The 22,202-nt window shown below is 49.0% G+C and overlaps 2 protein-coding genes and 1 long non-coding RNA gene across 3 annotated transcripts; all 3 read left to right on the top strand.

The window, feature by feature from the left end:
* Positions 1-216: 216 nt before the first annotated feature.
* Positions 217-9,365, top strand: LOC146753620 (immunoglobulin superfamily member 22-like). The gene is made up of 6 exons (XM_085530679.1): positions 217-1,046; positions 2,325-2,415; positions 5,381-5,647; positions 5,858-6,124; positions 7,106-7,375; positions 8,021-9,365. The coding sequence occupies exons 4-6, from the start codon at positions 6,040-6,042 to the stop codon at positions 8,191-8,193; spliced, it is 528 nt and encodes a 175-aa protein (XP_085386805.1). The 5' UTR covers positions 217-1,046; positions 2,325-2,415; positions 5,381-5,647; positions 5,858-6,039; the 3' UTR covers positions 8,194-9,365.
* Positions 9,366-12,151: 2,786 nt separating this feature from the next.
* On the top strand, positions 12,152-14,780 carry LOC146753619 (uncharacterized). The gene is made up of 3 exons (XR_014940068.1): positions 12,152-13,149; positions 13,925-14,035; positions 14,481-14,780. It is a non-coding gene; the product is annotated as an uncharacterized LOC146753619 (long non-coding RNA).
* An 896-nt stretch (positions 14,781-15,676) lies between these two features.
* LOC146753618 (uncharacterized) lies at positions 15,677-21,557 on the top strand. Its single transcript, XM_085530632.1, has 18 exons — positions 15,677-15,754; positions 15,882-16,002; positions 16,188-16,267; positions 16,473-16,598; positions 16,869-16,948; positions 17,216-17,327; positions 17,637-17,726; positions 17,976-18,080; positions 18,264-18,416; positions 18,574-18,725; positions 18,993-19,140; positions 19,306-19,443; positions 19,563-19,739; positions 19,996-20,151; positions 20,303-20,404; positions 20,522-20,624; positions 20,863-20,922; positions 21,189-21,557. Exons 2-18 carry the CDS (start codon positions 15,900-15,902, stop codon positions 21,335-21,337), a joined length of 2,034 nt encoding a protein of 677 aa, XP_085386758.1. The 5' UTR covers positions 15,677-15,754; positions 15,882-15,899; the 3' UTR covers positions 21,338-21,557.
* Positions 21,558-22,202: the final 645 nt, after the last annotated feature.

The raw sequence follows: 22,202 nt of genomic DNA, 5'->3' as shown, positions 1-22,202 counted from the left end.
AAGAATGATGGTGGAGCAGAAGTGAAATTTGTTGCCAAAAATGTTGGTGTCATCACCAAGATGAGAGTGAGAGATATTTGCTTTGATCCTTCTCCTTTCCTCTTACAGTCAAGGCATAGTTGCTGTGATCTGATGATTAGAACTGGGGCTGCAGGCATTCACTGACTGTACCAAATACCTGAAATTGCATCCCATGGACTGACGTGAGTCCTGGTAATGACCTAAACATGATAGCACTGAGTGTAGGGTAAGCCAATCTACCCAGCTGCTTGGTATCTGAACCAGATTGCTTCATGCCAGCTGATGTATGTCAGCAGTTCACAGCTATTGGCCAGTGCATTCAGTCAGCAGGTTTACCACTGCATCACCATAGAGCAGTACTTTCAGCTCCAGGTTCAGACAGCCTTTCTGATTGCACTGGAATAGTTTAGAAGTAGGGGAGCAATCATTCCAATAATATCTCTATGAATCAGCTTTGCATGACCAAATAGAACAAATAAACATTCATGATGGGAGGAACTGTTTGTCACTGGGTGGAAACCTCTGCAGAAGCATGTTTAGAGCATTCTTAATCAGTAGCAGGAGATGTTTGGTTGAGTTTTACTTAGTAAATCCTGCAAGAAGACCAAATGAAATATCTTGAATTGCTCAGCACTGACACAATGATGAGTGCAGGAACAGAAGGTGATACTTTTTCAGAGATGTTGCAGCAAACATTGACCACGTTAGCCTGATATCAATTGAAATAACGAGGCCTTTGCTCCTGACAGGTGCTGCAGTGAGATTTACCAATAAGAGCAAAGATGTAGAAAAGATCTCCGCTGGGCTGCGTGAGGAAGCCAAACTGCAGGCTGAGCTTTCAGACACAGGCGCTACTGTGGAGTGGATGAAGGATGGGAAGGAGCTCAAGGCCAGTGAAAATTATGAACTGCACATTGTGGGGAAGAGACACACCCTGAAAATTCACAGTGTCTCAATGGATGATGCTGGAAGTTGTTAGTGCATCTGTAAGGGGGATAAAATGCTCTATCAGCTTTCAGTGAAAGGTATGTGACAGTCTGGGCTGTCCTCTTCCTGCCCAGGGCCAGCAGACTGCATTCACCTGACTCCCCGACAGTCCAGCTGTTGTCAGACAGCATCTGGGGTGTTTTCAGTGGCTGTTTTGACTTGAACTGGCCAATCTGCTTTGTAGAGCCATTTGATTTCTGTGTTCTGTCCTGTGATTCGTCCCTAAGATATAGAGGAAGTCAAGGGAAAGATAGGAAAAAGAGCATCCCAGCCTTCCTGCTCTTCTCTCAGGGTGGCCACGAGAGATGAAGTCAACAGCTCTTTTTGTAGCAGTGATCCCAAATGTAGAAGAGACCTGTGAAGAGTCACAGGGATGTTTCCTTAGCTGTCATTCCATGGTGGGCTTTTTCTTACACAGATGTAGAGAGAAACTGAACTTTCCCACGCAGGTCTCTGTTTTGCTGCAGGGTGTAGGTCCGATCTCTGAGATCCACACGCTGGGCCTTGATTGCAATAAATGAGAGCCCTTAGTTTGCTCCAGTGGAAGACTTTCCATTTCTGCAGTACCCTCTGCAGATGACACAAATGCAAATGCACCTTCTTCCCAGCAACAATTGCCTTTTTTTTTTTTTTACATTGAGTATGCATGAGGCTCTTCATCATATTCTGCTGGCTTGTCACACTTGTTGGTCCATGGAGAAACAACAAAGCCCTAGAGTAGTGTATGCAGTTTGGCATTGGAGAGCTTACTTAATTGCTTCTTCTCAAAGAACAAACTCCAGAGAGGCATGGAGACAGCTCCAAAGAGAATTGAATAATGGGACTAAATTGATGGAGAGCAGAACTTCCTGCCAAGACTTGTCAGCTAGTCTTAATTTTGCTTTTCTTCTCTCTCTTTGTCATGTTAGCATAATATTTCATACTGGCAGGTCTGCCCCCAGAATTAACTGGCACAGGCTGCCCAGGGGTAACTATCACATGTTTATGTGTTTTGATGTTTCACAGTGGGTCTTAAGTAAAAGGAACTCAGGTTTTGGTTGCCTGCAGGACAGATGTTCTTTTGGGTTCAATGTGTTTGCATAGTGACTTGCAACCATGGGACTGGTGTTCAAGGACCCTCTTGGTTCCTTCAGTTCCTGGGTTCTTTCTTGCCTAGATTTGACACTTAGTTTCAACAGAAGAGCTGATATTCTCTAGTGAAGGCTATTAGTTTGGGCACAAGTGGTAACATAAACCTGTTCCAAGCTGTACATACAGACCTGCAAGATGGTCTCATTTCAGTCCCTCAGTCAATACTTTCTCTTTTCTTCCCTCAGAGCCAAAACCTGTGTTTATAAACCAGGAGCAGGTGCTGAAAGAATTGAGTCTCAGCTGTCCAAGCTCAACGTGGACGTCAAGTGGTTCAAGGTATGGCATGTAATGGAATTTTCCTTTCTGACTTCTCTGGAAATGAATGAGAGCCTTTTATTTCACTTCCAAGGGATGCGAGTCTGAGCTTTTGCTTGATAGCTTTTGCACTGCTCTCTTTTCGTTATGCTCTTTTACTTGTCCAGATCAGCACTCTTTGTTATGATGTCCTGAGTTCATTTATCAAGTTGAAATGGAAGTTTGTTTTGGGTTTCTTGTGAACTCCTGAGGTCTTGCTGCACAAAATATTGTTGGTTGGAGTACAGTACAGTCTTGAGCTTCAACTCTAACACAGAAATTCTCAGCCAGGATTTTGTAGCCTTGTTGTGAACTGGGTTTTAGGGTGAAATCTGAGTTTTCTTTGCACCTGGCAATGTGAGAATTTGCTCTGGCACTTTCTGTACCTCCCCAGTGCTCAGCTGTTCCTTCCCTTACTTGGGGATAATGTCATTTATTCAAGGTGATGTCCAAACGAGCTTGTTAAAAGTCCTCCGCAGTGCTTTAAGCTGTCATAGGTCAGCCAGAATTTCTGCATGTTCTATAGCCATTCCTCCATGTTGAAAACACTGCACTGTGCTTAAGCTTCAGCATATGTTCCAGTAAGCACAGTTCCATTAATTCTAGGGGAGTGGGTGAATTAAGCATAGATCTAAAAGCTCCCTTTGCTCAGTGCAGAGATGGAAGGACTAATGGAGATCGGACTTGACATTTTCCCTTCTAGGATGGGAAGGAGCTCCGTCAAAGTAAAAAAGTGGGCATTACTTCCCAGGGAAATAAGAGAAGTCTCATTATTCACAAGTGGTGAACTCTCATTTTCTCTCTCAGTCTGCAACCAGGTTGGGTTGCTGTTTCAGTACTGGCTGTTTTATGCAGGAACTCTGCTCCTGAGGTTAATCCAAGTTGTATCCAGGCCCTTCAGAAGGAAAGGGAAATAGCAGCACAGAAATATGGTCTGATTCTGACATAAATAAATGCAGACCTGGAGAGTTAAAAGGGATTGTGTGATGTTCAAGGGATTTTGAAGCAAAGATGTCCCCTAGGTAAGATTTGTTGCTGACATTCCCCATACATTGTGGGCACACAAGCTAAGGAGAGACTAGTGATGAGCATGCAGAGAAGCCAATGGTTCAGATAGGTTTGTAGTGACACAACATTGTAGAGTTCTGTCTAGTTCTCCTTGGCATAGTTTGGAAAATAAAGATGAGGTGATTGGTGGTAACCAATATGGCTTCATCAAGGTCAAGCCATGCCTGACAAACTTGGTGGCCTTTCATGATGGAGTAACAGCATCAGTGGATAATGGGAGAGCAACTGACATCATCTACTTGGACTTGTGCAGAGCATTTGATCCCATCCTGCATGACATCCTGGTCACCAAAGTGGAGAAAAATGGTTCTGATGGATGGACCAGTTGCAGGATAGGGAACTGGCTGGATGGGCACACTCAGAGAGTTGCAGTCAATAGCTCAGTGTCCAGGTGGAGGGTGGTGTTGGGACCAGTGTTCTTTAACATTTTTCTAGGCAACATGGACAGTGGAATCAAATGCACCCTCAGCAAGTTTGCAGATGACACCAAGCTGAGCGGTGCTGTTGATGTGCTAGAGGGAAGGGATGCTACCCAGAGGGACCTGGACAGGCTGGAGAGGTGGGCCCTTGGCAGCCTCATGAACTTCAGTTTGGCCAATTACAAGGCCCTGCACCTGGGTCAGGGCAATCCCAAGCACAGGCACAGGCTTAGAGGAGAATGATTTGAGAGAAGCCTTGACCCTGAGGAGAAGAGTTGGTCTGGAGGGAGGTGTCCCTGCCTATAGCAGGGGGATTGGAACTAAATGACCTTAAAGATTCATTCAGTTCTATTGTTTTTCTACCCTTAATTTTGCTTAAAAGGTTTTAGAATAAATGAGATTCTGGTTTCCATGAAAACTGTTTGCAGGGAGCTCCATTGTAGCTAGTAAGTCTATCTTTAAGTTCAAGGGCAATAAAGCATTGACTGTGTTGAAGAGAGAAATGACTCAGAAATGGATAATGGTTTAGAATAAAACATAATCCTACTTATTTTCTGTGCAAATATGTGTAAGGAAAAGATATCCATTCCTTCTGTGAAACCTCCCAAGTGGTATCTACGTGGGGAAGTCTTACAGGCTGGCAGAAACTCGATTCTGCAGCATGAAGGCACCATCCACCGCATGAATATATCGAAAACCACCACTGATATGACAGGCACCATTCAGTTCTCAATTGGCAAATCCAAATCCACAGCCAATCTGCTCGTCAGAGGTAACATATCCTGGCTTGGTTTACATCATGAAGATGAAGAATTAATTAACGTACAGTCTTCCTTCACTGGGGTCTTTGAAATATTGTGTGTGTATCTGGAGGGTCTGCTCCATTTCCAGTTCAAAGTCGTTGGACACTAAATGAGACAGCTGCATCTCAGTAAAAGATCTGTTTGAATAGTTGTGATGTGCTTACTATTCAAATCTACAGAGCTGAGGTTTTGTCCTTGGCTATACCCAAGAAGTCTAATCAGGTGAAATTAATTGTATTTGTGAAGTAGACAAGTTTAAGTTTGGTACCACCTAAATTTGATGCAGTTTGTCATTGATTTCATCTGAAAGAAACTTCCAGGCTTTTTATCTGCTGTTGTCCCCAGCGTAAGAGTCTCCGTTAGCATCCTAAAGTACTTGTTATATTTTCAACTCACTCTTATTTGAATAATTTTGAATAAAAGCCTCAATTTAATAAGCACAGAACAAGAGACCTTGCATTTGGTAGATAATATACAGTATTACTTTATAGAAATGTAGTCAATGGCATTCCCTATAGGCAGTCGTTTGTTTTATCTTTGGAGTGGTTCACAGAACCATTGTGAACATGAAATGAAATGGAATGGAATAGACGCAAGAGACTTTCCTCTTCTTCCAATTGTCCTCATCCTTTCTTCTCTTCCACCCCTGCTTTGCAGATTACCATATACAAATCACCAGGAAGTTGGAGGACAAGACAGCTTTGGAACGTCATTCTGTCATCCTGTCCTGTGACTTCAGGCCTTCTCCAAAGGTTGTGAAATGGTTCGAGGGCCACACACCCATCGAGCCCTCTGAGAAGTACAAGATCAAGAGGGATAAGCATTCAGCAGAGCTCAAGATTCTGAAGCTGAAGCCCAATGATGCTGGTGTGTACAAGTGCAAGGCAGGAATTGCAGAAACTGAGGCCACGCTGACAGCTGAAGGTATGAGCAGGGAGGGTGGCCTCTTCCATGTCCTATTTCACCTCAGATTTCTCTTCTTGAGCTTGATTTCTGACATTCTCTCCTGCTAACTTTATAAATGTATAATCTTCACCGAGAAGATTACACAAAGATCATCTAGTCCAACCACTCAACTGCTTCCCAACATGATTTATAGTAACAGTGGGAACAGTTCACCTTTTTTCCCCACAGCCTGCAATGAAGAAGTGACGAAGCACCTGCAGGATGTGGAAATTGAAGAAGAGAGCTCTGCTGTCTTCTCCTGCGAGCTGTCCCATGATGACAAGGACGTGGAATGGTTCCTGAATGGCAACCTGCTTTACACCAACAATTACAATGACATCAAGAACGTTGGCAATTGCTGCACACTGACAATGAAGCAGGTTAAGCCTGAGGATGCTGGCACAGTGACAGTGAAGTCAGACAACGTGTCAGAAAGCGCGTGCCTGAAGGTGATAGGTGGGTCTGGTCACAGCCCTCCTGCATGTAAGAGATGCTAAGGAGCTCCAGTTCATTCTATTGTGCAGCAATCCTGCTTCTAAAGCTCACCTCTCTGGGGTGACAAGTCATCAGGGGCTTTCTTCCAGTGGAAGGTTCCATTGCAGCAGATATCAACGAAGGAGGATGGTTTTGGTGTCCTGCCAAAGCATTCCATTGCTTTTTATCATCATTTTACTTAACACAAGGAGAGTTACAAGAGCAATTTCTTTTACTGCTTCAGTAACATGCAGTGTCAATGCTGTTGTCTCCAACGATTTATGACTGCAGGGAGAGATCATTCACTGTGTGTTTTGCCTCTGAAATGACTAATGACCAGGCTGTGAGCAACCCGATCTAGCTGTGAATGTTCCTGTTTATTGCAGGGGAGCTGGGCTAGATGGCCTTTAAGGGTCTCTTCCAATTCTAAGGATACTGTGATTCTAATCTGCTCTACCCAGCAATTAAGCTCTTTTACTCTATGCGCTCAGAGTTTGAAGGATTTCCTCTTTCTCCTTTCTTCTGCATTTGGTGGATGTTTTTTCCCCAGTATAAACATCTGATGTGTGAAATATAATAGAGATAAAATGAGTCAATAAAAGGGGAAAATCAAAAGTGTTCAGCAGCTTATCCTCTTAATACTGTGGCCTGCTGTATGAGCTCTGCTCCATGTGAGGGCAATGCCAGCTCTCCAGCTTTAGAAGAGCTGCATCCCAATTACTTCATATGATTATCAGTCCCACCCATGGCAATGCAGGCTGTCCCTCCTGTTCCCTGTATTCTCCTACTGATTAGTTCAGAATTCCATAAAGTGCATTCAGTCAACAGACATGAAACCGCTTTAGGTTCTATATTGGTGTCGTCAGTACTGGTAAAGATTTATTGATTCCTCTTTAAAATATGAAAGCAACTGGAAATGTCTCAACTTCTGTATCACATTTTTGTATTTTGCCTGTTTAATAGCAGAGAAGCCTGCTGTCTTCATTAAGACCTTGGATGATGTTTTTGATGAGGAGCGGGGTGTGATTAAATTGGAATGCAAAGTCTCTAAAGAGAAGGTCAAACCAGTGTGGAAAAAGGACGGTGTTGTGCTCACTTCTGGCAACAAGTATGAGCTGCTACAGTCTGGGAAGACCCTATGTCCCCTTATCTATGACCTCGAGAAGTCAGATGCAGGTTTATATACCTGTGATATTGGCACTGATGTGTCCAAGTCAAAGGTCGGCGTTCAGGGTAAGTACTGTGGAAAGTAAAGGAGTGCTGAAAGCACATTCAGTGTGGTCACTATGTCTTACACCTATTCCCCCACGAGCCTTAATAGTTTCTACAATAGAACTGTATTACTGCAATTTAACACAGTGATGTCTGGAAAATTCCCATTGCTTTTGATGTAAATGTAAATTCATTTTGCCATGAAAATCACCAAACACATCAAGAATGTCCTGGAAATGTTTCCTTTCTAAACATCCCTAAAATGGAGAAATGGTTTGAACACCAGTAGGGGTAGGATGGTAACAAATTAGCTAATAGAAACAGTTAATTTCTTGTCATAGGCAAAACCCTTTTTCTCACGCAGCATCCTAGATTTGTCCTCTCTGTTAGGTTTTTCCCTCTGCAGCTCATTGAATCTTCATTGTGCTTCATGGACTGAGCTGCTCTCCTTGTAGTTCTTCCAGAGCAAAGCCAAGAGATTCACGTCTCTTTTTTTTTACAGCTTTCTGGTGATTCTGAGAGGAGAATGTCTTAGAGAATACATCAGTGAGGAACGCAGCCATGATCTGCAAATCCTGAGTTCAAACACCAGTACTGCTACTCACATCGGTCACAAATGCCTTTTCTCCACATAAACCTCATACTAACCTCTCTCTTATCTTCCAGAGCTGAATATTGGCATTACCAAACGGCTGAAAAACACTGAAATCCAGGAGGGAGAAGATTGCACTTTTGAATGCATTCTGTCCCATGAAAGCATTGATGAGTTCAAGTGGACACTGAATGGAAGCAGAGTGGAAAGTGGTGGGCGATTTAAAGCTTCTAACGTGGGTTGGTAAGAGACTCTCCTTATCAAAAGTGTGACTCCTACTGACGCTGGGGAAGTCGTTTTTATTGCCCGTGGTCTAACCTCCACAGCCTCTCTGTCTGTGAAAGGTAATGAGATGGGAGAGATTCTGGGGTCTGATTCCTTCAGCTGTCTTCTGATAAGATTGTCATGAGAGCTAACTCATAATATGGTTAAAGTGAATAGCAACCTTCTACTTGAACCTTGAAGCACTGAGAATTTCTCTTAAAAATAAGTGAAAGGAGGAACCATTTTACACAAATGTGAGAACTACCCAAAGCACTGGGGTAGTGTTGGAAATGGGCATCTCACTCCAGCTTGTTCCATTAACAGTAAATCAGGAATGATCTGTTGAGGGAACTGTGGGAGCAAATATCCTCTAAGTATAAGCTGAAGGGATGGCCTTCACATCATCTAGCTGTACAACAAATTCCTATCTAGAACATGTGCATCTGAGAGCATCATCTGAGGCTCCCAGTGTGATCAGTGGAGATAAGAAGAGGCAGTTTTCAGACATGGTTCATCATCCTCAATGGGGTAGATTTAAGACAGAATAAATGGTGCCCTGATTTCTATTGCCTGTACTTTACAGATTACTGCTGGCTGTAGGATGGCCTCTGCTGCAAGTGCCTCTCTAACTTATCTCCAGCATGTAGATGCGTGTATTTTGAGAGAGGCATCCTACCCTAAGTGTATGTTACTCAAAAAGCAATGCAAAACAACCACCAAGGTGAACTCTTCCAAAAGGAGGAAAGTTCTAGTTGCTGCAAGCCACCGAGGTAACCAATAGAGGGGCTGGGAACGAAGGACACATCTTTTGTGTCACTCACCCACCTGTGCCACCTACAATGAAGTAGATGTCATTTTTTTGGAGTCCTTTAATTCCATGTCCATCATTTCCCAAAAACAAAAGAATTTGGAGGTAACCAGCTGCAGTGAAGTGAGCGATTTCAGTGCCTACTTCAGGTGGTGGCAGTGAGTTCAGAGGTCACACTTAATTGATGGTGCTTGCTTCCGTTCTGACAAAGGCTGTAGTTGCAGCTGACTTCCCGAGGCTGCCATACGTGGTGGTGACGCAGCCTTGGGCTTGTGCGTTTGCATGACTCCCACCTTTCCTTTCTGTGTCTTGCAGGTCAGCTGGTGCTGGAAGCGGCCGGTATCTGAGCAGGAATGAAGGTGAGTGCAGGAGCAGCTGCTGAGGGGAGGAAGGAAGTCCATGCTAATGAGCTCTGAAGCATCTGCGGGTCCGGTACCAGAGGAGGCAGCAGTGATGCTGGAGGGCACGTGGTGAGTGCGTGGATATGGTGGCACAAAGGCGTGCGTGTGCTGAGGAGTTGGGTTGCACACAGGTGCACACAAAGGGGTGTTTGTGGAAGGTGTAGGCACGTACGTGTTCCCAGGGATGGTTGGCACACGTCTGTGAATGCAAAGGAGGGCAGAAGATGCAGTACGTGCATGGGAGTGTGCAAAGCACAGAGGGTGGCGCAATGGTGATCGTGTGCACATGGATAGGGGAAGGCTGGAGTTACAGGTTGACCTGTGCTGAGGTGAGTGTGGGCTCACGGTGTTGCTCAGTGGTAGATTTGTTCACACTGAGTGCTAACAAAATGCCGCACACCCTTTTTGTTTCAGCTGTGCCAGTGCTGTGATCCCTTGCTGCAGGGATGTGCTGTTGGAAGGATGGTGTGCATGCCGAGCTCCCATCACTTGCAGGAATGTCCCCCATGACATCCTTATAACAAAGCTGAGGAAGTATGGGATAGATGAGTGGACTGTTAAATGGGTTGAGAATTGGCTGACTGGCAGAGTGCAGAGGGTTGTTGTTGGCGGTGCGGTGTCTGGCTGGAGGCCTGTAACTAGCGGCGTCCCCCAGGGGTCTGTTCTTGGTCCGGTCTTGTTCAACGTCGTCATCAACGACCTTGATGAGGGAATAGTGACCACCCTCAGCAAGTTTGCTGATGATACGAAGTTGGGAGGATTTACTGACACGCCTGAAGGCTGTGCTGCCATTCAGCGAGACCTGGACAGGCTGGAGAGCTGGGCAGTAAGAAACCAGATGAGGTTTAACAAAAGCAAGTGTAGAGTCTTGCACCTGGGTAGAAATAATTGCATGCACCAGTACAGGCTGGGGGAAGAGCTGCTGGAGAGGAGCTCTGCTGAGAGGGACCTGGGCGTCCTGGTGAACGACAGATTGACCTTGAGCCAGCAGTGTGCCCTTGTAGCCAAAAAAGCCAATGGCATCCTGGGGTGCATTAAGAAGAGCGTGTCCAGCAGGTCGAAGGAGGTGATCCTCCCCCTCTACTCTGCCCTGGTGAGGCCTCATCTGGAATATTGTTTCCAGTTCTGGGCTCCCCAGTACAAAAAAGACAGGGATCTCTTGGAAAAAGTCCAGCGGAGGGCCACGAAGATGGTGAAGGGTCTGGAGCATCTCCCCTATGAGGAGAGACTTAGGGAACTGGGTCTGTTTAGCCTTGAGAAGAGAAGACTGAGAGGGGACTTGATCCAGGTTTATAAATACCTGAGGTGTGGGAGCCATAGTGGTGAGTCTGGTCTCTTTTCAGTAGTGTGTGGGGATAGGACTAGGGGTAATGGGATGAAAGTACAGCATAGGAAGTTCCGCACATTCGTAAAGAACTTCTTTACAGTGAGGGTGACGGAGCACTGGAACAGGCTGCCCAGGGAGGTGGTGGAGTCTCCTTCTCTGGAGATATTCAAGACCTGCCTGGACGCCTTCCTGTGTGACATGGTGTAGGGAGCCTGCTTTGGCAGGGGGGTTGGACTTGATGATCTCTAGAGGTCCCTTCCAAGCCCTACAATTCTGTGATTCTGTGAATCAAGTGTAGAGCAAAAGGGAAGTTTGGGCCAGGTGACTGTAAGAAGGCTGGCTGTTTTGGATGGTGGCAGCTGATGGAAACAGGTGCTCTGGGGACCATTCAGCTTTTAACAGAAGTCAGGGGTCCTGCAGCAAGAACGACTAGGTTCTCAAATGGCTTCAAACGTGCACACCGAGTACGTCTGTCCTGCCGTGCCATCTCTGCTTCTTTTTGATGAAAGCATTTTCATGACCACGTGTTGGGCCTGTTTGCTTGTAGAAGGAGGAATGTTAGGTGCAGTTCTCACTGAGAACTTGTGCTAGGATTTCTGTGTAATTTGAATCTGAACTACCCGAAGGAGTGCTGCAAGGAAGGGCCCTGCCACTGCCAGTAAGTTCCTTCTCAGCTCTCCTGGACGGACCCCACTGTGGAGACAAGTGTAAACGACTGCAGTTCAGAATCATCTCTTGCCAGCTTGATGTGCTGGATTTTGAGCTTGTGAAGCCTGCTCTGTCTTTCTGTGGTGTTTCCTTCTGTTCTAAAGGAGAAGGGCAGCATGGTGAGTTTTCTTCTGCATCTTGCAGCTGTGCTCCTTGGCACACAGCTTTGCTTCCAAGCAGTATATTATTTTGCAGACCGAGGATGTCTCAGATTCAGCCTTCTATTCCTCTAGTCTGAGAATCAGTTTATTTTGAGGAGGATGTGGTATAATCATAATGACAGCTGAGTGTTAGAACAGTGAGGTGAAGGAGGGCCCCAGAAGCAAATTTGGAGCTGTTGAAGCACTGTCTGATGAGAAGGTGGGAGGTAACACGTGCTGGCAGACATGGGAAGTACTTTGGGATTGAGGTGTGGAGGAAAGGAAAAGCGATGACGGAGCTGATGGCAAAGTTTCCTGGGGAGGCTCGGTGCTTGCTTGGGGTTGGATCTGATCAACTTCTTGTTTGCTGGTGTCCAGCTGGGCTTTGGAGAGCAGTCTGCATCCCAGGGTCTGTCTGGTTAACTCATGCTAACGGCATGAGTTTCAATAGGGCCAAGAGTCGGGTCCTGCATTTTGGTCACAACAACCCCAGGCAACCCTACAGGCTTGGGGAGGTGTGGCTGGAAAGCTCCCAGATGGAAAGGAACCTTGGTGTGCTGATGGACAGTCGGCTGAATATGAGCCAGCAGTGTGCCCAGGTGGCCAAGAGGGCCAATGGCATCCTGTCTTGTATCAGGAATGGTGTGGTGAGCAGGACTAGGGAAGTCATCCTGCCCCTGTACTCGGCATTGGTGAGGCCTCACCTCGAGTACTGTGTTCAGTTTTGGGGAGCTGAGCACAGGAAAGACATGGAGTTACTGGAGCAGGTCCAGAGAAGGGCAACAAGGCTCATGGAAAACTTGGAGAATCATCCCTATGAGGAGAGGCTGAGGAAGCTGGGGCTGTTTAGTCTGGGGAAAAGGAGGCTGAGGGGCGACCGAATCGCCCTCTTCCAGTACCTGAAAGGTTCTTACAGTGAGAGTGGGGCAGGTCTCTTCTCACTAGTGACAAGTGAGAGGACAAGAGGAAATGGCCTCAGGTTGCAGCAGGGCAAGTTTTGGTTGGATATTAGGAAGCACTTCTTTACAGAAAGGGTAGTTAGGTACTGGAATAGGCTCCCCAGGGAGGTGGTTGAATCGCCATTCCTGGTTGTGTTTAAGAGCTGTTTGGATGTGGTACTCAGGGATATGATTTAGTGTAGGGTTTTTAGAGTTAGGGTAGGCTGTGGTTGTACTTCATCATCTTCCAGGTCTTTTCCAACCTGGGTAATTCTATGATTCTATGGTAGGACCGGGTCTTGGGCCAGGCCAGGGTGAATCCAGTGACTGGAGTCCAATGGATTTGAGACCTGTGGTGAGAGGATGAGGCGTAGGAACAAGAACCTCTTTGGTCCGTATTAGCTCCTGCCATTCCCTTTTTTGGTGGGGGATCAGTGTGGTTTTTTTTGTGTCAAGAACAGACTCATTGTGCAGCCTGTGAATGAATTCATTCTCACCTGCTGATTGATGCTCTTCTCTAGATGGAGCTGCAGTGGAAATGGACACTTGTGGTCCGATGTCCGACCCCCTCCCTCATGCTCCGATCATCCGAATTAGCAAGACCTGGCTGATGGTTGGTGAGTTGGCTTTTGTTGGCTTGGAGAAACGTCTTCCAGTTGCACCTCACATTATATCTGTTGTATTGAGCTCTCGATCTCCAGCCCAAACTGGATCTATGTATGAACACAGAAGGAGTAGTTTAGATCTATGTTTACCTTGACTGGAAATGCAGTGCCAAGAGCTGCACACTGCTGTGACAGCTCTGAGATTATGGAAAAGGTATCTGGTGGGTGAGCGCTTTGCTGGGTGAGCATCCCCCTGCTGAAGAGCAGGCAGCTGTTTGTAGACAGAATCATCCGTGGGGATTAGAGGCGTTTCCAGCCTTCCAGCTCTTGGCTGTTGCTGAGAGAGTAGAGCTTCCTGCCCAGAGAGAAGGAGCAGCAGAAGGGATCCCATGAGAGCAGCCTTAGAAGCCTTTCAGACAAAGCAGGTGGATCAGGCTGTGGCCTGTGCCTGTGGTTTGCAGTGAAGCCAGCAGGCTTTGCCCCAAGCAGAATGAGCTGTGGGTGCATCATCCAGCAGTGCAAGTGGCCAACAGCTGGAGACAGCATCACCTTGAGCAGCACTCTTGAGGGAAATGCTGAGTGTGAAGGAAGGCCACGAAGAAGAGAGTAGCTTGTGGCTGTGTTCACGGGGTAAGGTTTTTCCTTCCTGAGCTGTTACCTCTCAGGTGCTGTGTGAGTCTTCTGCAGTGTGCCTACAGCTGTGCGATGTGCTCTGCAGGAAGCGCTGATGTTGCACATGCAGCCCTGTCTTTCATGTCTCATGTCCAGTTCCACATTTTGTTTGAAGCACCATCTTAGAGGCAGCCTTGATTTCTGCAGCCCCGAGCTTTGTGCCACGAGAGCTCTCCTGCTTCTCTCTGTGATGTGAGACCTAATGGAAGGCCCTGCAGAAGTCTGGGTAGGTGATGTCAGTTGCTGTTGATTTCCCAACCCATGCTGGGAAAAGCAGGGAATGGGACTGGGGGACATCCCGGTGGTGGGATCCTGCCTCATCAGAACTGAATGGCTGTTCTGATCCATGTATTTTAACCTGAGTGAATCTGACAGTAATGAGAAAGGGGAGGGACCTGTGGGAAGAAAATGTATGTGCCGCAGTTTGTGGTGCAAGGTGTTCTAGGAGCTGCTGGTAACAGTGCCCAGAAAGCTTGCTTTTTTGACGGGGAGAGGATTAACAAGGTTATTTTAATGAATCTACTTTCTTTCTGTTCATCATTCATACTACCTCTCAAAAAACTATCTGTGGATTCTCAAGTAGTATTTCTTGCTAAAGAGAATTCATGTGCACCCTTCCTATTTGTCTGCTCAAATTATCTTGCAATCATCTCTGTCTGTGTTTCTTTTAGACCCTGTGATGGAGCAGAGAGGAACACAGACTTGGGTGGATCTTCATTCAGGAGCAGGGACACGTCATGCTCATCTGAGGTGTCTGGCTGACAGCAAGAGCAGAGAGGTAAGTTTCATAGGGTCGCGTGCCCATTTTATTTTATTTTTAATTCATGATGCATAGAGGCGTTCCCCAGACAAAGTGAGCATTTCTCAACTGGACTTTGTAGAAATGAGCTAGGCAGTGAAAATGGGTTTGAAGCATTCCTAAGAGCCCCGCAAGAGAATGCTGAGAGTTAATCTGGCACCCTCCTTTGGAAACGTCCGTTGTCTGTCAGCTCTTCAGCTGTGCCCTAACACCTCCCATTGCGCTGCCACACCAGGATAGAATTCCAAGCCCACACTGAGTCCTGGAATGTTGTGGTGCCGTGTTGCAATCAGATGTGACCACGTGGTCTTGGCTCCCCGCCTTGTGGGGGGTCATGGTGGACCAGGCTGTTGGCCGTTGGTGATGTCATAAGCGTCTGGAATGAGGGGAGGAGCGGTGCGTTCTGTGTTCCTTTGTGGGTGAGCTAGTGGTCGGAGTGGTTGGTTGCGTTGTGGTTCTTGTGCCTTTTGTGCCGTTAGTTAGTTAGTTTTGTTAGTTAGTTAGTTTTGTTAGTTAGTTAGTATTGTTAGTTAGCGTTGTTAGTTAGTTACTGTTGTTTGTTAGTGCCGTTAGTTAGTTAGTTCCGTTAGTTAGTTAGTGCTTTTAGTTAGTTAGTGCCGTTAGTTAGTGCCTTTAGTTAGTGGCTTTAGTTAGTATCTTTAGTGCTTTTTCTTCTCACCGTCGTGTGCAGCAGTTTGTAGGTAAGCTGAGCTGACGTGGGATGGATGGGTGGGCAGTGAGGTGTTGAGAACTGCTGGCTGTCGGAGCTCACAGCACCGTATTGCTTACTCTTGACCATCAGACGTAATTTTCCCCTGGTACACACGTTCCAAAGGGGGTATCAGTAAAGTTGGCACCTGTCCCGTGCTTCTTCCATTGTCTTTGCTCAGTAGTGGAAGCATTGTAAAGTTGCTGGGTGGACAGGCATCACGTAGCCTGAGACTCAGCATGTCTTGCAGCAAGTGGATGGGACAGTTGTGCTGTTTGTTTTATTCCATGACTGTCTTAGCCCTGCTCACTGACCTGCTCTTTCTCTCTCCTCTCCTCACCCTCCGCCCACTGCCTCGGTGCAGCTTTTGCTCTCATTCCATCTGAGCAAAGCGACAAGGAACTGCTGCAGATAGCTTGAGGTGATCTCATTGCCAGGTACGTGCCTTGTTTTGTCCCCGCACATCGTTTTGCTGCAGGGTATGCGAGGGTAGTTCTGACGAATTGTACCCATACTGTGCTGTGTGAATAGAGAAAACAGAAGTGTGTTTCCATTCTGTTCCAGCACGTCACAGCTGCTGTGATGGATGTCACGTGCATGGCCGGGAAGGAGAGTGGGGCTCCCCAGGACAGAAGATCTCATGCGGAGCCCTACCAAGTGACCGAGGTCATCCCTCTGCATGCTGGTGAGTGAGGGTCCAAAGCGGGGTGGGCAGGGCTGGGGCAGCGAGTGCCCCCTGCTCCACACCAGGAACCCTTGTCACGGGCAGACTTTGCCATGGGAGCGAGCCCAGGGCCGGAGAGGGCAGAGCTCCTTCTGCTCCTGCCTGCCTTTGGCCCCTCTATAGCACTGCTCTCTCTCCTTGCTCAGATGCTGAATTGCTGCCTCTATCTGATGTGGAACAGGAGGCAGTGGATTTTATCCAAGCCAACAGCATCAGCAAGGAAATGGTAAGAGCAGCCATCTCCATCATGGCTATACCTGCATTTCCAGACGGTCCCTCTGGCTCTGCCTTCAGGCTGCAGGAGGGCTGATGGCCGGGCAGAGCTGCTGCTGTCCTGCAGCTGTCCTGCGCTGCTCCACACCCCGCAACGCCTGGTCCCCCTGGCCATGGTTGTCCCCACTCACTCTCCTCGGTCTCTGTGTGCTTGCCAGGATCTGGTGCAGAAGCTGCGGTTCCTCAACAGCATTTGCATACTGTGCAGCACCGCTGGACAGGAGGGCCTCACACTGAGCCATGATATCATCTGCTTGCTGAAAAATCAGTGCAAGAAGATTGAGGTGAGGGAACATGGCACCCAGGTAGCTGCACCCTGTGAGAAGGACAGGACAGGGGGAGAGGGAGGCAGGGAAATGATGCACAGACACCCAAGTGCCCCAGATGGGACTCCAGGTGCTGCTGAGAGCTCAGCAGTGGAGGTGGACAGCAGCACCAGTGTGCCAGTGTTTGTCAAGGGCCACTGGGGCGACTCAGGCCCTAGCGGCCGGTGGCAGGTTTGCTGTTGCTGGGTGCTGGCAGCTGCCAGGTGCCATCCTGATTGTGCTTTGCAGGTTCTGTTGCGTGAGGAGCCCATGGAGCAGCTGAGCACCGGCCTGAGATACTGCTGCATGAACACCATTGCTGCCTTGAGGTACCTGCCCAGCCTCTGCTTTTGCCAGCACAACACCGGGCACCATCCTGGTGGCCCTGACGCAGCTCCCCGCTAAGTCTTGGCCCTCGCCCCAAAGCTGGTGACATCAGGACTGTCCTCTGACCCAGAGCAGCCCCGTGGGGGAGGAGGCACCTCCTGGCAGGGCTCCCCATCCCTCTCAGGGAGCCTTGCCCAGGGGAGGACCTGTTCCACCCCTGCCTCAGCACCCAGGCACCACTCCTAGCATCAGTGTCTCTCTAATTGCAGCACTGTGAATGCAGTTACGGAGGAAGAAATACTCCATCTCTTCAAGGTGTGCTGCAGCATCGTCTTCTATCTTCCTCCAGCCAGGGCCTTGAACATTTCCCTCTACAGTCAGGTATGTACTGGGCAATCTACTGTTGACCCCATGCCTCTGGGCTGCCGCTTGCATTACTTGTGTCCAGAGATCTATCAAGATGTTTGTGGGATGAATTGGCAGCCTTGCTTGCCCTCACCCCTCTCACTCTTGCCTTAGGCTTGGCAAACAGCCTGTGTTGTAGCCTGCTCTGAGTGCAGCAGCCTTGCAGGGTGCCCCTGTGCACAGATCTGTGGGTATCCTTCCTTGGCAGCCAGAGCGGTTCACAGCAGTCTCCTTGGTATGAAAGGGAACCCTGAAAGACTTCCACAACCCACTTTCTCTTTACAGACCCTGGAAGCTATGGACGACATGCTGCAGACTGTACTAGATGTCTGTCCCATTGCCACTGTCAAGAGTCGGCTGCAGGGAATCTTGGAGGTCTGTCTATTGTGAAGTTCTGCCCCCAGAGCTCCCTTCTAGTAGTTTATCCCACTCCATGGAAACGGCACTGGCAGCAGCTGGAGCCGGCAAGGGACCCTGGCGGCAGTAGCCCCATGATGGGCTTGGCTTAAGCTCAGGGGAAGCCTGGATGGATGCTGTGATTCCAGCCAGGAGCTCAGCAGACCTGCTTCTCCTGCAGTGGGCATCAGCAGCTCCCAGGCTAACCAGCAGCTCCTCTCCTCACAGGTGCTGCTGCCTTTCAGCATCTCCAAGACACAGGCTGTGTGTGAGAGGGCTTTGGGGCGCATCTGGAAGCTTAGTGGCTTCATGACCAGCAGTTTCTGGCAGCAGGTAAGGAGACATGAAAATTGTGTACCTGTGAGAAAAGCTGCGGCTCAGGTGTGAACCCTCAGAATGCTTTTGACATGAAGGGAGGGTCTTTATCCTTCCTTTGGCCTGTGCTCATCCTGCTCCAGATGCTATTCTCTCATTCTGTTTAACATGCCTTCCCTCCTTTTTTCCTTCTTACTGCAGCCCCTTGGAAAAAATCTTGCCCCTTCTCAGAGGACAGACATTGCCCTTGTAACCCTGGAGAAGATCATTGGGGACTATGGTTTTGATGAGAAGAAGTGGGCTGAGACTATGCTGGATGTGCTTCGGAGAAACCCTGGCACCTGGCTGATGGATGTAAGCAGAGTGAGGCGACCCTGCCTGCCACAGCTCTTGGGAACTGAAGCCATTTGAAGGCAGCAAAGAGCTGTGGGAAGGGCAGTAATAACACAGCCTGGGAGGCAAATGGCTGCAGTCCAGTGGCAGCAGCAGTCTCCCTGTGTTCTCACAACAGGTGCCAGAGATTCTGGGATTCATCCACGCCAACCTGAAGATCCAGAGCACATCAGTCCAGCAGATCCTGCTCTCAGTGCTCGATGTGCTGACCGTCCAGTTTCCCAGGGATGTGCTGAGGAGTGTGTTGACCGACCTCCCACAGAATGACAGGTATCAGCCCAGACAGCCCCACACGTTTGTTCCATGTGAAGAGCAGGGCTCAGAAATGGTCTGGGTGCCAGAGCCAAGGAAAGCTGCAGGACATCCCGAGGAGCAGGCCCTCCATCCCACTGTGCTTTCCAGTGCTGGTGGGCTGCTCAGGGCTGCAGCAGCCAATACCAACCATGGCAGCCCAGAGTCCCCCATCAGGCTCCTGCCTGAGCCGTGGTGCTGTGGCTAAGGCAGCCCTGCTGACACAGCATTGCTCTCTGTTTATAGCACTACCCTGGACATACTGAAGAGTGTGCTGACCCTGCTGGAAGCATCCAAGCGGATCTGGGATGAGCTCAGCAGTGTTCTACAGGACCAACAGCTGTGTGAGATATTGAGCATCAGCACAGAGGAGTTGGGCCTCCTTCGCTTGACTGTGAGTTACTGGACAATGCACTGTGCTCTCCTACAGAGCACTGGTAGCTCAGGCTGGGCTGTGTCTCCCTAGTGCCCTGCCTTGAGCTGCCAAAGCAGCCAGGAGCTGCAGGGTGCAGGATGTCCTGCTGCCTCTGCCTGCCTCTCACTGCTGTGTTGGTTTCAGGCGATGCCTCCCACTGAAGAGCTGTTGAAGGAGCTGTGTAAGCCAGCACTGCTCCAGAAGCTTCTGAATGTGGAAAGCCTGCCAGTGCTCTGGCTGGTGCTCAGACGTCTCGTGCTGCTGTCGGATAGACCTGAGATGGTGAGCAGGACCTTGTCAAACGAAGGCCTCATGTTGACAGCCTGGCGCTGGGGCAATAGGCAACACTGTCCCTTGGCATCTGTCCTCCTGATGGAAAGGAAATTGTGTGTTTTGTACAGGCAATTGAAATCCGGGCCCTGCTTCCAGGCGTCATGGAGAACCTGCTGTTTGCCAACACAGCCATTACTGTGAAGGTGCTGAATATCTTCAGGAATGCAATGCACCATCTGGGGAAGAGGCACGCCAGTCCGTTTGCTCTGGAGCTGGCTGAGAAGATCCTGCCTCTTTTTAATCACGTAAGTCTGTTGTGGGAGGCTGAGCTCTGCGGGTGGGTGCTTGACAGGAGCGTCTTCTCCTTTCTTTCCTTCTCTGGGCTCTCAGGAATGAGATGTCCTGTGGGCTCTGTAGCACTGCTGGCCGTGTCCCTGCTAGTGCAGCTTGGTTGTTCTTGGTGATGTCAGGCCCCTGTGCTGGGGCTCAGCCTACACTCATGCTCACCATGGGCAGTGAGAGTGTGCTACTGAGGTCTGACGTCCTCCTGTTCTCCCTCAGGCGTCATCTGAAGTGCGAGAAGGTTCCATCCGCCTCTTCAGGGATGTGATGGACGCTGTGCTGTGGTCTCAGAAGGGAAGCATGAAGAAGACCGTGCGCAGGGCCCTGCTCCCTCTGCTCTTTCACATGAGTGACGAGACCCCGAGCGTAGCACAGGTACGAATTTCAGAGCTGAGCACTGTGCAGGCAGTGGTGTGCTGACAGCTGAGCAGTGATGTGCAATTGAGAGCAAGTTGAACAAGCATTCAGTCACTGGGAAGTGTGTCTGTGTGTGTGGTGCCATGTCCCTGCATCTGTTGTTCTGCAGGCATCTGGGGAAGCCCTTGTGTCCTGTGCAAAGTTCCTGAAGTGGAAGGAGCTCAAGCAGCAGGTCCGGCAGAAGAACACAGTGGGGATCATGAAGTGTTTGGTGAGGACAATCTCACAGCCCCCACCTTTTTGCTGGGGGAAAGGGGATGCTGGAGGAGGGGTTGCAGCAGCAGCTGTGGCTGCTCTGCAAGCCCCATGCTCTTGTTCTCTTCTTCAGCTGCAGCAGGACAGAAAGGGAGTGGAAGGCCACCTGCAGCAGAGCCTGCCATACCTGGAGGATTCTCAGGCCTCCTTGCGATGCGAGGCTGTCAGATTCATTGGTGAGCCCAACCCCTGCGTCCCTCTTTGGGCCCTGCCCTGGCAGGAAGGCACAGCCCTGAAGCCCCCAGGTACAGCCTGCCCATGCCGGTAGCCACAGTGGGTGCCTTGCTCAGGTCCCCCCTCGGGTGCCGTCCCTGCCTGCAGCATGGAAGGGGAAGCAGCTGGGCTGGCGGGGTTGGGGTCTGAGCTTCTGGCAGCATGTTGGGGAGTGGGTGTCTGACAGAGCTCTTTCCCTAGGGCTGATTGGGAAGCACGCCAGGGAGCAGAGTGAGAAGATGCTGAATGAACTCTGCAGTGGTGAGTGAGGGCAGTGCTGTGTGTGTTGGGGCTGGGGGCAGAGCTGGGCAGCATGCAGCTGTGCTTTGCCCTGCTGCAAGGAAATGCTGCAGGGGCAGAGGAGCATTCATGGCAGTCCTGAGCAGTGTCTTCCACTGACCCGTCAGTCTCCCGTACTCCTCCTGGCCAGGAAAAGCAAGGAGTGGGGCTGGCAAGGCCCAGAGGGGAAGCTGGTGGCTCTCTGTAGACTGGGGGTCCCATCTCTGCTCTGTTTCCTTCTGTTGCAGCCCTTCAGCCTTTGGAAGATGACCCCCATCTGACAGTCCGTTCTGTGGCATCTGAGACCATCCAGAAGCTGAGACACCAAAGGCAGAAGGCGGCACCAGCACGGAGAAGGCTCCCAGCACTTTTCCGCTGGTCCTGCATAGCCTTCTGAGGGATAATTCTTGTTCATTAACGTTGGATCCTTCAGTTTTCATGTCTCTTACCATCTCTCTTCCAGAAGATCTTGCGAAGAAAGGCTTTTCCTGTGAGGATGAAACACGGATAGGAAATGTTACATCTAGTTTTGCTGTGGGAGTTCACCTCTGTGTGTGACACATTCATTCTTCTGACAGCTGCTAACACTCAGTTTATTAATAAAAATCATTCCTTTATTACTTTGTGCCTTGCAGATTAATCTGAATGTAAGAAAATTGGGCTGACTTTGTTTGCTTCGCTCAACACTGGCCACATCAAGATAACAAAGGACATTGTTTTCAAGAATAATTGCAGCTATCTTCTTGTTGACTTGTGCTTCTGTGTTTCTGAGAAACACCATCTAGCAATTTCTTTTTCTTTTTCTTCTTTTTTTGCACGAGTCCTGGATGCTGGTGTGTGTTGTGCTCTGTTGTTTGCTGACCAGCAGGTGAGAGGACTGTGTTTTGTGTTAGGTGGTGAGTTTTGTCTATCTCAGGGGCCATCCAATTGGATCCATCCTCTTTTTGCAGTGTTTAGGGACAGTTAATTTGCTGTTGCCTGGAGCTATGTGTGAAGTGCAGGACTAGAAGCTGTGATCGCTGAATCTCCTTGGATGAGCCCCAGCTCAGGTTCTCTCACACCAACCAAGAACATTTTTGCCAGCCCTGTTGTATTGCTGCAGCTCAGTGACCCCGACAATCTTCCCATGGAGTGCCGAAGACGGAGGTGGGAGCCTCCTTGCTGAGATCTGCTAGCAAAGCCCTGAGCGGCTCTAAGGTCGGAGCCTGTTGGGTCGGTAACACTGTGTCATGGTTTTGTGCTGTTGCTGTCCATATTCCACA

This window comes from Coturnix japonica, chromosome Z (genome assembly GCF_054131305.1).
Source record: "Coturnix japonica strain WE chromosome Z, WE-NBRP24, whole genome shotgun sequence".
NCBI lineage: Eukaryota > Metazoa > Chordata > Aves > Galliformes > Phasianidae > Coturnix > Coturnix japonica.
This window is presented reverse-complemented; position numbering and strand designations above follow the sequence as displayed.

Excerpts from the sequence above, each read along its gene's own strand:
- LOC146753620 (XM_085530679.1), top strand. The coding sequence starts at position 6,040 with ATGAAGCAGGTTAAGCCTGAGGATGCTGGCACAGTGACAGTGAAGTCA. Across the intron at positions 6,125-7,105 it reads CGCGTGCCTGAAGGTGATAG|CAGAGAAGCCTGCTGTCTTC; the intron begins GTGGGTCTGGTC and ends CCTGTTTAATAG. Across the intron at positions 7,376-8,020 it reads GTCAAAGGTCGGCGTTCAGG|AGCTGAATATTGGCATTACC; the intron begins GTAAGTACTGTG and ends CTTATCTTCCAG.
- LOC146753618 (XM_085530632.1), top strand. The coding sequence starts at position 15,900 with ATGGATGTCACGTGCATGGCCGGGAAGGAGAGTGGGGCTCCCCAGGAC. Across the intron at positions 16,599-16,868 it reads ATCAGTGCAAGAAGATTGAG|GTTCTGTTGCGTGAGGAGCC; the intron begins GTGAGGGAACAT and ends TGTGCTTTGCAG. Across the intron at positions 20,152-20,302 it reads AGACCCCGAGCGTAGCACAG|GCATCTGGGGAAGCCCTTGT; the intron begins GTACGAATTTCA and ends GTTGTTCTGCAG.